The sequence below is a fragment of the Portunus trituberculatus genome, chromosome 37 (genome assembly GCF_017591435.1).
Source record: "Portunus trituberculatus isolate SZX2019 chromosome 37, ASM1759143v1, whole genome shotgun sequence".
Taxonomy (NCBI): Eukaryota; Metazoa; Arthropoda; class Malacostraca; order Decapoda; family Portunidae; genus Portunus; species Portunus trituberculatus.
The window spans coordinates 5,982,936-5,999,186 of record NC_059291.1 but is presented as its reverse complement, the minus strand read 5'-3'; the positions used below and the strand labels follow the sequence as shown (position 1 = coordinate 5,999,186).

At 39.0% G+C, this 16,251-nt stretch overlaps 1 protein-coding gene across 1 annotated transcript in view; it reads left to right on the top strand.

Annotated features, from left to right (window-relative positions):
- The window catches only part of LOC123514067, a 94,095-nt gene that overhangs the window by 32,992 nt on the left and 44,852 nt on the right, over positions 1 to 16,251 (top strand). The window contains exons 18-32 of the mRNA XM_045271663.1: positions 2,755 to 2,947; positions 5,085 to 5,281; positions 5,580 to 5,691; positions 8,379 to 8,549; positions 9,175 to 9,427; positions 9,664 to 9,796; positions 10,995 to 11,170; positions 11,505 to 11,685; positions 12,076 to 12,191; positions 12,658 to 12,790; positions 13,515 to 13,658; positions 14,078 to 14,196; positions 14,453 to 14,583; positions 14,694 to 14,816; positions 15,776 to 15,932. Of these exons, the coding sequence (XP_045127598.1) occupies positions 2,755 to 2,947; positions 5,085 to 5,281; positions 5,580 to 5,691; positions 8,379 to 8,549; positions 9,175 to 9,427; positions 9,664 to 9,796; positions 10,995 to 11,170; positions 11,505 to 11,685; positions 12,076 to 12,191; positions 12,658 to 12,790; positions 13,515 to 13,658; positions 14,078 to 14,196; positions 14,453 to 14,583; positions 14,694 to 14,816; positions 15,776 to 15,932 (2,339 nt within the window). The remainder of the gene's footprint in view (positions 1 to 2,754; positions 2,948 to 5,084; positions 5,282 to 5,579; positions 5,692 to 8,378; positions 8,550 to 9,174; positions 9,428 to 9,663; positions 9,797 to 10,994; positions 11,171 to 11,504; positions 11,686 to 12,075; positions 12,192 to 12,657; positions 12,791 to 13,514; positions 13,659 to 14,077; positions 14,197 to 14,452; positions 14,584 to 14,693; positions 14,817 to 15,775; positions 15,933 to 16,251) is intronic.

The following is a 16,251-nucleotide window of genomic DNA, read 5'->3' as shown; positions in this document are numbered from 1 at the left end:
CAAAGAGGAAAGAAAAGGAGAAGGATGAAAATGAAGTGAAGTTAGAGGAGAAAGAGGAGAGAAAAAGAGGAGGAGGAGGTGGAGGAGGAGGAGGCGGAGGAGGGGGAGGCGGAGAGGGAGGAAGGCAGGTGTTGGCTAAGTTTCGGTTGAACAATGTACTACGTCGAGATTGGAGAGCAGAGAGTACAAGGTGAATGGTTGACTAAGGTGGGGCGGAGGCACGGAGCGAGGTGGAGGGAGAGATGAGAGGAAAGTGCGAAGCGATGCATGATATGTGTGAGTGCGTGTGTGCGTGTGTGTGGGGATGTGGGTTGGGTGAGGCGTCCGTGAAGATAGAGATGAGACCGTTTAATTTACTACGGTGACACTACGATTACTTTGTGGGAATCACACGCCATAAAGGTATAAACTCTGTAACACTATAAAAAATGTTCCAGCGTCTCATCTCAGTTACGTACCTATGTATGAAGCGGTATAGTGAGGAAGGAGAGGGGGAATTATTAGTGTATTCAAGAGTGTTTTCATGATTCTAATATACTTTGATAACACTTCCGTATCCTCAAGAACTGGAGACGAATATGTTGCTTTTGAATACAGTTATCGTAAGGAAATGAGGAAATGAGGTTTCCAAGATAGCAAGGGGGAGGGGAAGTAATTAACGTATTGAAGAGTGTTTTAATGATTCTAATATACTTTGATAAGGCTTCTGTATTCTGAAGAACTGGAGACGAATATGTTGCTTTTGAATACAGTTATCGTAAGAAGATAAAGTTTTCAAGATAACAAACGAGTCATTAATCCCTTCAGTACCAAAACGCGCTTCCTTATTCATTCTGGTTACTATTTGGCAATTTTATACAGTTTCAGAAACTCATATGCAGATTGAAATAGTGGAGACTGTGGCCATTAATCTTTTGACCTCCATAGACCTTTCCTAATGTCAATAAAACCGTCTGATCAAACCCAAAACACATGGTAAAAATGTATCCCAGTACTGAAGCTTGGGGTTAAAAGAGAAGTCAGTCAGTTCATGCAGCGAGCACCCCTCGCATTACGAACACGCGTCATGCAGGAACATAACAGCTACCATCTTGCTTTTACTTGCTTGCTCTTACTTTCTTTTCCGACACATAGTTCAGTGCTTGAGTAGCGTGGTAATAATGATGTTAATAACAGTAGCAACTTTCTACTGTCTACACCCACAGAGAGGTAGATAAACCGATGAATTTATACTATAGCAAAACCAAATCGTACTGACCCATAAGATGAGACCGATAATCCCCACGACATTGCCATATATCACTGTTTTTCATTTAACAAAGAACTGTTACTCTGTTTTCTTTGAAGTACTGAGTGATATATGGAAACATTGTAGGGATTATCGGCCTCACCTTATGGGTCAGTACATTTTGGCTTTTAATGAAAGTAATCTTTTTTATCTCAAGACAATTCATTAAGAAAATAGATCATTCTTTCTTTTCGCTTCCTTTATCATTATTTTTATTTAATTTCGCAGGCAATATTTTCAAAGACTTTTCTCACTGGACACATTTTTTTTTCTCGTTTGGCAGTGCTCTCCATCTCTTTCTTTCTGCTAGATATAAAAACAAAAGAACTACGAAATATTTGAAAGAAAAGAGCTCCGAAACTTTAAACGATCATTATAAGAAAAAAAAAAAGAAATATTTCCCAAACAATAAGTAAGAAATTCTTATTGTTAGTCTAGTATTATCATCGTGTTTATTCGTTATTAATATTGTCCCTTTTCTTTTCTTTCTTTTCTCTCCTTCCCTTCTTTTTCCCCCTTCAATACCGTTCTTCTTTTTCACTACGATGATAATAATGATAGCAACAACAACAGCAACAACAACAATCATTATACATCCAATATAACTGTTTCTTTTTTATTATATTCTTAGATGTGATTCTTCAAGTTTAAGGGATTTCCGTCTCATCTGTCTTTCCCATCCTTAATTAGCATTGTCTATATACCTGTCCGCCTTCCTTTCTCTCCTCGCCTGCCTTTGTTGTGCTTTGTCAGGCTTTGTGTTGGAGAATGTCCGTGTGTCTGCGTGTGTACATTTCGCTTACTGAGGGTGACTTTTCTTGTTTTTGTTAGTAAACCTCCTCTCTCTCTCTCTCTCTCTCTCTCTCTCTCTCTCTCTCTCTCTCTATGGCGGGTGCAGGAAGTACAGGCAACATTAAAGCTTTCTCTTTTTTTCCCCCGCCTTTCTTAGTCCCCGCGACATTTTCTGGTGGAGTTGAAGGCGTAATTGTCGCCATCATCATTATCCTCACTTTTTCTTTCCTTCTCACACTCACTTCTTCATTTTCTCTCCCCCGCCCTCCCGCACACACACCGCCATGTGACGCTTTTCCTCCCTCTTTTCTTCCTCTCTCGGTGTTTACTTCCTCCTTCTCCTCTACCTTTTCGTTTCATTTTCCACCACTACCTCTTCCTCTTCCTCCTCTTTCTCTTTCTCTTTCTCCTTTTCCTCCTCCTCCTCCTCCTCCTCCTCCTCCTCCTCCTCCTCCTCCTCCTCCTTTTTGTCTTTCTCCTCTTTTTCCTCGTCCTTATTCTTCTCCTCCTCCTTGTTTTGGGAATTTTCAGAATTCTTCTATTTATTAATTCATAGTTCATGTATGTAATAATATCAATAACACTATGGTACTACTACTACTACTACTACTACTACTACTACTTCTATACTACTACTACCAGTCTCACCACACCTCCGTACTCTCCTTATACAGGATATGAACTTCCCTGCCTCCATCATGGGTCAGTTCCCGTCCTGCACCAAGTCCGTCACCGTGCGCGTGGACGGCACCGTGATCCGTTTGAAGCAGAAGGGGGAGGTGACGGTGAATGGCGTGGAGCTGAAGGACCTGCCAGCGTGGGTGAACGGAGTCTACATCAAGAGAGCCTCCAGTCTTTTCATCATGGGTGAGGAGACTTTAAAGCCCATTCTTCAGTAACGCTTTCCTCTTCAGTACTGGGATGCATTTTTACTATGAAATTTGTGTACGATTAGACCATTTTATTGACATTAGGAAGGGTCTATGGAGGTCAGAAGATTGATGGCCTGAGTCTTCACTATTTCAATCCCCCACATAAGTCTCTTAAGCTACGTATATGAAATCACCAAATAGTAAGCGGAATAGATATGGAAACGCGTTAAAGGCCACAGGGATAATTAAACTGGTTCTCGTGAGTATTTATCGTATTAGTACTGTAGAAATCTTGTTAACCTGTCTCTAGAATCATATCTAAAACTACGTGTAACTCCATGTAGAAGCGGTTCTAAATGTTGGTCTTAGTAAGAGGAACAAGGAAATAAAAGAGCATTACGGTTCATGTTTCTTCATTATTTTTCTCTTTAAATCGCTTTGCTCTTTGACCCGTGTTCTTAATTAAACATATGACTGTCTTACCTCCACTCCTTTCAACAGGCTTTTAAGGAAACGACAGATGGTTTCAGTGGTGTCTCCGTGATTCTAGTAATAGATTAATAAGATTCTATATGATCGATAAGAAGAACACCCATGAAATCTCGGCTAATCATCTCATCAGCCTTGAAAAAATAGCGATTACGGAAGAAATAAATGCCTCTCTCACCAAAATTTGAGAACCTGGCTGATCATCTATCCCTATGGCCTTTGAAAATAGCCCCTAGCGTTTTAGAATATGGATTTCTGTGTCATAAGGAATAAGAAGGAGGAACAATAAGTGCAATTAGGAGAGGCAGGATATCTCAGCGACGACTTGGAGGAAATGCAAAGAAAGACAGAGAGGGAAGGAAATACGTAAAGGGAGGGAGGATAAAAGGAAGATTTTATAAACTCCACATGCCATTCAAAAAGTGGAGAGAGAGAGAGAGAGAGAGAGAGAGAGAGAGAGAGAGAGAGAGAGAGAGAGAGAGAGAGAGAGAGAGTAGCTATGCGTAAAAAAAAGAAAGGACGGTTATTATTATTAAACTAATTACAACTATTCAGTTATGACAGTGGAAAACATTATGGGAGGAGAAATGAGAGAGAAGAAATACTGAGACTACTATATACACCTACGGAGAGGAAGAGTGGGAGGGTAAATACGAAATAGGTAGATAGTGAGGGAAGGAGAGAGAGAATGAGAGCGTGCCGCGGAAGGAATGGGTGAGTGTGAGGAAGCGAGGTGGCGGAGAGGTAGGACGGCAAGACGGGAAGATGGAAACGCATATAGGGGATTTATTATAACACGATGAGGAAGAGAAAAGAGTGAAGGTGTAATAGAAGGTTTTGAAACTAGGAATGAGAGAATGAGATCTTTCCTGCGGTAAGAATGAAGAGAGTGGAATGGGAAGGAGGGAGGCAGGGAGGGAGAAGGAGAGGAAGGAAGGGGCGGTGAGGGAAAATGACAGTATGGAACACACGCATGGGAAAGGAAAACCGTGTGAAGAAAACACTCTCTCCCAAGACGGTAACGCGTGTGTGTGGAGAGAGAGAGAGAGAGAGAGAGATTGCCAAATCTCCATCATCTTCCTCAAGTGAAAACACCAACACAGGCTGAAAGCGACTCATTGAAACAGTAAAGCAAGTGTTTGGGTCGCAAGGTTCAAGTTTTTCCTTTCATGTTTAGACCCCAAATGTTGCCCCTTACCAGTGTTCCTTACACACACACACACACACACACACACACACATTTTCTTGTAACATATTTGACTTTTCTTGACTACCGATTCAGAATAATAATAAATGAAAAAAATACAAGATGAAAAGTAAATAAAAATCATCTGGCTGTAGGAAAAAAAAAAAAATATCAGGGAACCACGAGACTTTATACGTAGGTAATATTGATGTTTGAAGATAAATTATACCAAATTGCATTTACTCTCGACACTTTTTCTACATTATTTTCACTACATATCATGAGAGAGAGAGAGAGAGAGAGAGAGAAAGCTTCATATTGTTCGAGACTGTTCTCATTTAACCAATCAGCTGGTCACAACACTCAACTCTACAGTCTCTGCCCTATTGGGACTGGCCGCAAGCACAACACATTTATCGCATCACACACAAGTAGTGACTGACTTTATGATACACAGTGGAGTTGAGCAACGGCCTGGACGTGTGGTGGGACGGCCAGACCAGAGTATATGTCGACGCGCCAGCAGACTTCCGAGGCGAGACTGCTGGACTTTGCGGAACCTTCACAGACAACCAGCGAGATGACTTCCTCACTCCCCAGGGTGACATTGAGCAGAACGCCATCGCCTTCGCCAATAAGTGGAAGACTTCTGAGGTAGAATCAGTAGGCCTATGTTAATTTGTGTTAAGTTATTTTACTAATGTCTTGTAATTCCCAGAAGAGTTACGGGTAAGAATGAGATCAACAGCGGGTAGATATTAAGAAATAGAGTTAGTTTAGGTTTAGGTTAGGTTAGAGAAGACCAAAGATTGTGTTTGTGCACAAACACTTCACTAATACCAAGACAAAATTGCTTCTATAAAGAATCCAACACTTCTTATTACTAAGGTCATCACATATTCCCTGCTGGTTTTATCTCTACATCAAAGAGTGAACTTTTTTTCTTTTGCAGCGATGTGAGAACCAAGCTCAGGCAGAGGAATCACGCCCCTGTGAGACTCATGTGCAGAACAAAGCTGTGGCAGAAAAGTTTTGTGCCAAGATCAAGTCCAGTTTGTTTGCCAGTGAGTGATTAAGTTGTTACCTTCTGTTCAGTGGTGTAGCTAAGGGGGTGGTGGAAAGGATACTTTTGGTCCATGATGTAATTGACTTAAATATGATTGACAATTGATGTTAATCAGTCTCTCACAGGTGTCAGTTTTATATATAGGGCTTGTGCGTGTTATTAATAATTAGAGCTAAGCCCCATATTCTTGATACACACAGGCGTACAAACACCTCACAGTGCATATATTAACGTACATCTCACAAGGAGATAATAATTATAAAATTTTTCCTTTTAAAAGTTTCATTCAATTTTCAATTATTAGAAAAAATAGCTAATTTGGTCTGAATATATATATATATATATATATATATATATATATATATATATATATATATATATATATATATATATATATTCAGAATGGCATAAAGGAAAAGAAGACAACAAGGAGGAAAAAGACAGCATCATGATATACTACAAGGCACACTTCTAGACAAGTTATAAAGAGAATGAAAGAATAATACGGCAAATCATCAAGAAAAATGTAACACCAACAGACTCTGAGAAGAAATTAATTCTCACCATATATTACAAGAGTAAAAAAAACCCAGCCACCTCCTACTTCAAAACAGCCCACCACAAGAAAAAGAAAAAATGCAGCAGTCTCATGTTGTATACAGGTTCACTTGCAGCCCTTCAATCATCCTATATCAGCATGATGATGATGCTTTTGAGCAGAAGACTCAGCTACCACCTCACATCAGGTGCGCCCAAGAACAACTTTAAACAATCACACAAGACTGCTCCAACAAGACAACATATACAAGAAAACATAGAAGTAATCACGAGCTGCAAAGACAATAGATGCCTCCCCATCATAGAAGCCCTTTACATTAAAAACTTGGAGCCAAACCTCAACATCCAAAACTTAGACATGCAAGTGCTCCCTAGTATGAAGCGATAGGAGAACACACCTGCACGCAGCCAATCAGAGGCCGAGCTGACCGTGCTCAGCCGCCAGCCAACCATATGTGCCATAGTGCTGCTGTACTCACCTCAACCTCTGAGATGACTACTACCTCTATAGCCACTGAAGAAGGATTTCAGGATCCAAAATCGTGATCTGACAAAGATGATATTCTACGGGAAAATCATCAACATACTCACTAAAGAGAATAAGACACTCCTTAGACAGAAAGAGAGCTTATTAAAGAAAATAGCTAATGTTGAGTTAAGTATCACTTTTAATGAAACATGTTTAGGAAAGCATCTCCTGCCCATTTACACCCTCAATATATATATACAGGCAACCCCCGCTTAACGCTTCGTTACGTTCCTAAAAAACCCTTCGTTAAGCGAACCAATTATAACAAGTTTAACCCCTGACTTGAACTTCCATTGAGAGTAAACAATGTGAGAGTGCATCATAGTACAGTGAAAGGTTTAATGAAAGTAAAAATTATGAAGTTAAACATTTAGGCAGTTTAATTTAAGTCATTATAATGTACACTAATGTATGTATGTGCGTAACTTTATAATGTTGATGATCTTAAATTTATGAAGGGAGGGAGAGTGAAACGGGAAAGACACTAACCAGCAACCTGTGGAATGTAAACAAAGGGCGCATCATTGTATCACATACAAAACTTGTGTACCACATTTTCACAAGGCTTTCCATTTTATCCATTGTAGAGTCACAAGTTCAGGTGGTTCTTTTAGCTTGCAAGGAAGATATGGTCTCACCAGCCTTCTTAATAGAGTCTGCTGACTTGAAAATAGTAGAGACAGTAGATGGAGTCAAGATGGTGACGAGTAATGCTATTAGTTTTCTCGCCTCTCTTGTGTCTGTGAATAATATCCTGCTTCACTTCAAGAGTAAGAGACTTCCTGGTCTTCTTAGCAATGCTAGGCGACATTGCAGGGCGTTTTGGTGGTAAGTTGAGTGAGGGAAGACGAGCTGCTGCTGACGCTGTTATTGTTTTGAACAGGGGGAGTGAGTGGTGTGCGTGCTGTCCATGAGAGGTGCTGGTGTATTCAAAAGCTTGCATGATACGGTGGGGATTTCAAACTCGGAAAAAATTACCTGGATAAAACTTCGTTAAAGCGAGTTTGGTGTTCATTAAACGAGCAGATGGTATTAAAATGAAACCTTCGTTGTAGTGAAATTTTGTTGTGTGAACCTTCGTTAAGCGGGGTTTGCCTGTAAACTTAAGGGGTAAAGGGCATTGTAATATTGTATTACTTATGGGAAGGACTGCAAACTTGAAGGCTGCGGGACAGCCCAGATGGCAAAAACACTATACCACTGCTTCTGTTTTCTCAATTATATATTTCAGGGACGAAGTACAAAGTTATTTCCTATGAGATCTTGTCCTTTACAACTGAGTTTTTACAAAGTGAGACTTTGGATTACTGTGCAAGATTGAGACCTTGGTAGTTGGTGTTGTACTTAGTATACTTGTCTTAACTGCAAGTGAAATAAATATCTACCTTCACAGTGTTATATAATTTTTTCAGTTTATGCCTTTGGTCTGAAGCTTCAAATTTATTTAGTGCAGGACAGATGTATCCAGATTTATTCAGTGCAAGATTGATATACCTGTAGCATAGACTTATCACACATACTCATACTACAAATATGGAGTGTTGGATGCCTGCAACATATATGACAACTGCTGCATTACTTTTCTATATCCTATCCAGAATGCCACCTGGAAGTAGACCCAGAACCCTACTACCGAGACTGCATGCATGACATGTGTTCCTGCGAGACAAAGCTGGATGGCTGTCTGTGCCCGATTCTAGCAGCGTACAGCAAGGAGTGTGCCAGGAAGGGTATCACCATTGACTGGCGGGCAGAGGTCCGCGAATGTGGTGAGTACTACTGTTGGCTTCTTATCTGTTCCCATCATCACTTTATTTCAGTGTGTCATTTGATTAGCTGTGCATCAAGCAGATTAACAGGTTGCTCTTCTAAGAAGAATTGTCATGAGAAAAGCTGTATGATTTTTTTGCAGAACAATGTTATTCAGCCAATACATTTTTTTTTGTTTTAGTGATTTGCTAAAAATCATACTGAAATGCTTGATAGATTTCATTTGTGAATTGTGATATTTCTTTCATAGTTTAATCATAGGAAGTACAAAATTGATCTTGGAGTGCTTTAATTGTTATGTTCAAAACATGTTAGGTGCTGTCCTTGTGTTCTGCTGGTCAAGGTTTCAGTCTTAATGATTTATCTGGCCACACTATTTTTTCTATTTTTCTATAGAATTGCATAGGGGAGAGTATTAGAACATGTATTGTAGTACCATCTGTAACATTCTTATTTAAGAATCATGGAAGGTGGGTGAAAAAAAACTTATGATGGTAATAATACTCTTAACTCTCAATACAACAAAAGGTCATAGTCTTTCTGTTCAACACTAATCTATGTGAAAAAAAAAGAGAGAGAAAAAAATACCAAACTCACTGTGTTATCTTGTGTTTTCTCTTGCAGGTATTCACTGTACTGGTGGACAAAAGTACCAAGTTTGTGGCAACAGCTGTGCACGCACCTGCCTCGATCTTGCCACCAATGTTGACTGTCAGAGGAAATGTGTTGAAGGCTGCAACTGTTTGGAAGGTTTCTCTCTGGACAGCAGTGGCATCTGTGTGCCCATCACTGAGTGCCCATGTGTGTACCAGGCCAAGGAGTACAAACCTGGCTATGAGATGATGCAAATTCAGCCTGATGGGACCTATCGTGTCTGGTAAGAAAAAATAAGATTCACAGTTGTAATCCTTTTACAAGAGTTTTTTGTGGCCTTGATGTTATATTATACAAATAGGGAAGAGTGTTGAAACATGTAAGCAATATATGATAGAGATGCTTTTTTTCAGTAATAGAATATGTGTTTACTTGGTTTTTACTTTCATTTGTTGTTCATGTGAAACAGAAAACCATCAATAAAACTTTTTAACTGCTTATTAAAATTGACCACAACAGTGAGTGTTACAACACGGACTGGAACTGCTGGGAGCCACGAGGCAATGAGTCTGTGGCGCGCCCACCACAGGTCCAGTGTAAGAGCCATGAGGTGTATGTGGACTGCCTGCCAGAAGAGGAAAACACTTGCCAGGTGAGTCATAAATTTTGAACAAGACAGTGTTTTCTTCAGAACAATAAAACAGATAACCCAAATGTTGTCTATGAGCTGGTAATGTCAATACTTAAATGAATATATGAGGAGACAGATTATAAAACTTGAACCTTCTCTCTAGCTGTCTGAACATGTCCTCTGCTGTTCAGTTGGTTGACCATTTGTTCAGAGTTTAAAGACTAACATAAGGCATGACTTTTAGGAGTTCAAGTGAAGTGTCTTCTAGTCATTGTCAGGTAGCGTGTATTTCTACACTTAATCCTGTTACCTGCTAGTCCCCAGGCTTGTTTTGTACTGTAAAAAGGATAAGAAAAGTTAGAATATTTTAGGAAACTGCAGATTTATCTCGTGAATGAGTAGGAGCTGTATATCTCTATTTACTAGACTCCGTAAACTGTTGTTTAGTACAGTAAGTCCTCATTTTACACTAGAGATGCATTCCTCAAAAAGCTATTGTAAACCGAAATTAGTGTAAACTGAACCCGTTTTAACATATATTAGATAGGAATACGTTCCAACTCAGTATGAAAGTCAATCGAAAAAAGTAAACAAACATCCATCTCAACCTTCAAGGTTTCAATAATAGACAGGGCCTTTTCTGAAATGAGCCTCAACGAGAGTGGGGCATGCTGCCTCCTTAACACTTGAAGCATTCCTCAAAACAGTAGCAACTGTTGACTGATAAATTCAGGGAACTGCTCATGGCTGACAAGCCTTCCCCAAGTTCTTTTCTCTTGACTATATCAAGCTTCGTTTCCAACGTTAAACTTTTCCTGGCTCGTTTAACCTTACCCACTTCTTCACCAAGATCCAAATTACGTTTCGGTGACATTTTGGACAGGAATTGGTCTTAAATGCAGAGAATAATGTAAGTAAATCACTGAGCACAGTCTCACTGTTATTCGTCGTGGTGGCACGAAAGTGACTAGTTTGTTGTTGGTCCGACTTGGTCGCAGTGCAGCGCCACAATCACAGGTGGCGGGAATTTCAAATATCGTAAGTGCAATTTTTTTTTTTTTTCGTAAATTGAAAAATGGGAGTAATTGTCAATTATCGTATCTGCAAATTTATCGTATACTAAACTAGTGTAAAACGAGGACTTACTGTATTAGTATAACTTTTATCACATCAATGCTTTGCTTAATTACTGAGTTAATTTTCTTGTTTTTTCCACAAGACAATGCATTTGCGACCAGTTCCAAGTGAGTTGTGTCGGCCAGGATGCGTGTGTGCCCAAGAGTATGTGAGGAACACAGACACAGGCATCTGCATTCCTCATAACTCGTGTCCCTGTCACCATGGCGGCCGTTCTTACAGTGAAGGCGATGTTTTAAATGATCAGTGCAACACTTGGTAAGATAAAACTTGTAGTTCACTTCATAGTTTCATGTTCAATCATTTATTTTATATTAATTCATCCCAGAACAAATAGAACAAATTTTGAAGCTTAGATTCTCAACTGATTTTCTTTGTATATGTATGGATTCACATACTACATGAGAGTTGAATTAAATATTCAGATTGTTATGCCACACCTGTAACTTACAAAAGAAAAGTAGGGAAGTCATCAGTGATGGAAAATTATTTAGATGTTCCCAGGAATCACATCCTTACATCAGTACTGATACTATACTAGAAACCTTTTAGAAGACTGAACACATATAGCAAATATTGTCTTGTAAAACAGCAAGTGTGAAAGTGGACAGTGGTTGTGCACAGACACACCTTGCCCTGGCATCTGCACTGCCTGGGGAGAATCTCACTACAAGACCTTTGATGGCCGTCTGTATGACTTCCATGGTACCTGTGACTACCTGCTGGCCAAGGGAAAGGCTAGCCGTGCTGACACATTCGAGGTTACAATACAGGTAAGGTTCAGATGTGCTCACTTAACTCATCATTATCATAATTGATTGGCAAAACAGCCAACCTGTATTTGCCCTGAGCATCTTGATTTTATCCTCACTGACAATCTCTCATTCTTAGTTTACCCTTTGATCAGATAAATGACTGTTTCAGTAATCTCTCTAGAAGTTGAAAATAACAATAAATATTTAAATTAGATAACTGGGAGTTCCTACCTACAGAACATTTGACTGTGACAGTATTAATTAGTTGTTATTCTGTTGGTTCTTTGTGGCACATGATTGTGATGGTAATGTAATGATGATCACCGCTAAGTGTGTTGCAGGGTCGAGAATGTAATGTATCAGTATAAACTCTTATATTTTATTTATTTATTTATTTTTTTCTTCCAGAATGTGCCTTGTGGTACGAGTGGAGTGACATGTGCCAAATCTATCACATTGAGAGTTGGCTCAGGAGACACACAAGAAGTTGTTGAATTTTCCCGCAATAAACCTCCACCCACCAAGTAAGTGCTGGTGTGACACATCTATTTCATTATAGACTTGAGGGAATACAAGGCAAACAATATCAAGAAAACTCGATCAGTAAAGAATTTTTAAAGATAATTACTAATAGCATAAAGAGTAACAATAGCATAATTTTGTTCAAAAGGCAAAATTTTGATTTAACATTTAAAACTCTTGATGGGTCTGAGTAGGTCCACTTACTGATCAGCAGATGCAAACTCAAAATTGTAGGGAGAGGCAGTGATTTTAATAAAGAAAAGAAAGTAAAGGGTTAGTAGAATTGCAAGAAAGACATTTCTTAATTCAGTCTGGAAAAATCACCATTAGATCTGTTTCCTAATGAAAATTGCCATGACATTTCCAGATCTTAAACCTATGTTGATTTCCAGCTACAATCAATTTTTTGTATTATCATATATCACTGCTTTGCTTTCCTTTATTCATTTATTGAATATGTCTCAACAGAAACATGACACGAATAATTATTCGTGAAGCGGGACTGTTTGTGTTTGCTGAAGTGTCAGATATGGGTCTGGTGTTGCAGTGGGATCGAGGCACAAGAGCCTATCTGCGTGTTGATCCTCAGTGGCAAGGCAAGGTGAGGAGAATATTTATGAAGATGAATAATAATGATTAAAATTTTTCAGTTAAGTTAAAAAGGAAACCAACAAGGCTGATAACCCTTAATGAGAAGTTTTTGGTAAGTTTTTTCCATTTGTCTAACCAACTCTCTTTGCTTTTCAAGTGGTATTGCTGCAAGAATCTGTCCAAAAGTGAACTTTGTGATGTTTTGACTTATTTCTAAGGTCATCTTCATTCAGACAGTCTGAGGTGTGGGGTGTCTAGTGCACCTTATATGGGGTGTTGGTGGCTCAAGTCAGCGTAGGCTTATTCAGTGCATTGTCTAATGGGTTGATGAGGTGTGCTGGCTGTATTTGTTGTTCTTTTGACTGATGGAAGGACTTGGAGATCCCTGGTTTGGCAATTGATAGTAGGCTTGTTCTCTATGTATATGGCATCTAGAAGTATCAACCTATGTCCATCTCTTTCTTTACTGAGCAGTCATGCCATTTATGAGATTTTGTTGGGTTGGTGCCGTTTTGTGTTGTTCGTTGTAGTGGTCATGTATGGCTTTGTTTTTAAGGTGGCATGTTAGTTGTCTAGAGAATGAAGTGTGTGTCATCCTGATATATGTGTGAGGTCTGCAACCAGTTTGATGTTTGAAATTTTTTATACCACTCATGTTTAATCAACTTGTTAATTTCAACATTTCAAAATAGACACTACATACAGTACATCTTCCATGGTTGTCCCCTTAACAGGTACAAGGGCTGTGTGGAAACTTCAATGGGGATGACCAGGATGACTTCCAGACTCCAGCAGGAGGCTCCAGTGAGGTGTCTGTTAAGATATTTGGTGATTCATGGCGACTTCAAAACTACTGTCCTGACAGCATTCTCATTAAGGTGAGTTGAAAATGTATTTTTCATTACTTGCTTTCATGCTTTCTTTCATTGGATTTTTTATTTCATTATCATTTCTATTACCAACTGCACAAGGCTTAGAAGCAAAGCATGTACAATACATGCATGCACACAAGCTCTTTTCTTTCATGGCCCACATCCATGCATGTATACCATTTATTGACCATCATTGCTCATCCGTATTGGTCTGGGTAATGTACTGAGTAGTTTGTCTGAAATTCAGATATATTTGTTTTTATTTTCTTATTTCATACCCAATATGGCATGGTATTTATTTTCTTTATATATGCTCTTATTTTTCACATGAATTTATCATTTACTCATATCATCGAAAGGCAGTAGTACATTAATAGGGAAAATTTTGAAGCAGTGGTGATGATGCTTTTTGTCTCTCTGCACAGGATACTTGCAGTCTCCATCCCCAGAGGAAAGTCTGGGCAACAGAAAGATGTGCCATCCTGAAAACTGACTCCTTTTCTCGTTGTCATTCAGAGGTGCCAGTGGAGCCTTACTTAGAGAGGTGAGTGTGGCTTGCTTGCTCCTAATCTCTGGTGCCTCTTTGTTGCCTCTATGGGGAATTTTCTTCAAACAAAAAGTGGATAGCATTGTATATTGAGTTATGTGATTTGTTAGTGAACTAATGTCCTTATCTCAAGTACCTGATCTGTATTATTATGATTATATTCCTAAGTTCATACCTTTCCTTCCATATCACTTTGTTTCCTTTGAGTTAGGATTTGTGTTCTATTGCTGTGCTGTAAGTGTAACTCTTTCAGATGCCAGTTTGATGCCTGTGGCTGTGATACAGGTGGGGACTGTGAGTGTCTGTGCACTGCTATAGCAGCTTATGTGCATGAGTGTAGCATCCACAATGTGTACATCAAGTGGCGCACGCCTGAAATCTGCCGTAAGTTTTCTTTTATCTTGCCTTTCTTTACATTCTTTTGTGAATACATTTGTCTTTATGTATTTCATGAGGTAAAGAATATTTCACTTATATGATTGTGTTGGCTTCAGCTATGCAGTGTGATGAATCCTGTGAACACTATGAGCCATGCATCCCCACTTGCCCCTTGGAGACCTGTGATACTCTCCTGGATCCTGCTGCTCCTCTCTGCACCCAGGATGCTTGTGTGGAAGGTAGGTATCTTTCATTGCTTTGTCCTACTCTATGGCACACTCCTTGCTCTGTGTTGGAAAGATGAAGAAACAAAACTATAATGTCTACCATTTCTTAGTAGTGGACCTGCTCATCTCTACCATCACATGGTATACTGTGTAGTGTTAATAAAACCCCAAGAAACTGAACTGATAAGGAGAGTGCAGCATGATATCCACAGTGATTTTAAACTTTTATGTTATAATTTTTATTAAATGAGAACTTTTTTCCTTAGATGCAGCATGCTAGACTTTGTCCATCTGTTGCCAGGGAGTGAGATTTTATAATTAGGCTTAGTGTGGCAGAGGAAGATATAAAAGGCAAATGTGCAAACTGGGCTTGTAGAAGTCAGTTGTGATGATTTAAGAGATGAAAGGAAGAGAAAGATGGTTACTGAAAGTTGTATGAGAGGCAAAGTGGATATGTTATGTCTAATGCTAGAGTGTATCTGAGTTTAGAGAAAGAAGTGAATGTACCGGTATGTTGGAAAGTATGGTTGATGACATTGTGTGGATAGATGGAATGGAAGCTGTGAAAGAAAAAATGAATAAGGTTGTTTAGTTTTAATGTCTGACAAAGTATGACATTGTGTGACTTGGTAGAGTGTGATAAAGTACAAGAATGGTTCAGACTACTTTAATGTAGCCATTCCTTGGAAGAAATTAATGTGAATGAGAATAAGATACAAATATTTATGAAATCATTATTAAATGTTTTCTCATACTTCATGTTTCATCGTGATGTAGGATAATTGTTTTATGTAGTTTTACTGGCACTTTTTTATATGCATTGTAGTAAGGTAAGGAATGTAAGAAATAATTGACATTCACAAAACATCTGTTCCAGCATGGTTTGCAATAGCTCACTGTATATCAAGGGAGTCCTTGATGTTTCTTATTAGGAAGTAGGTACTACCAGTCTTAGAATGGCTTCCTTGCAGGATGTGCCCGAGACGTGTGTCCCCCTGGCCAGGTGCACAAAAGTGCCACAGACTTGGATTGTGTTCCTAAGGCTGATTGTGAAAAGAAGTGCATGGAAGTGGATGGGGAAGTGTTTATGGAGGGTGACATCATCTCTCAGGATGATTGTCACACTTGGTGAGTTACATGAGTGGCAATCTTGTGAAGAATTGTAGTCTTCACATCAAGCATATGTGACTTTCAGATTTAGATTTCCTCGGAATAATAGCTACTTTTGTTGAATTTGATCTCTGTTTAGATTAAAATACTATTGTGCAAGTTCACAATGTTGTTGAAAACTTGAATTTTGAAGTGATGGTAATTTTGAACCAGTATTTATTGTAAGGGTTGATATACCAATGATAGAAAAAGAGATTATGCAATGATTGGAGAATAACAGATTGATTGTTGACACAAGCTCTTGAAATGAGTCACATACTTGAGAAATGCTGCAGTG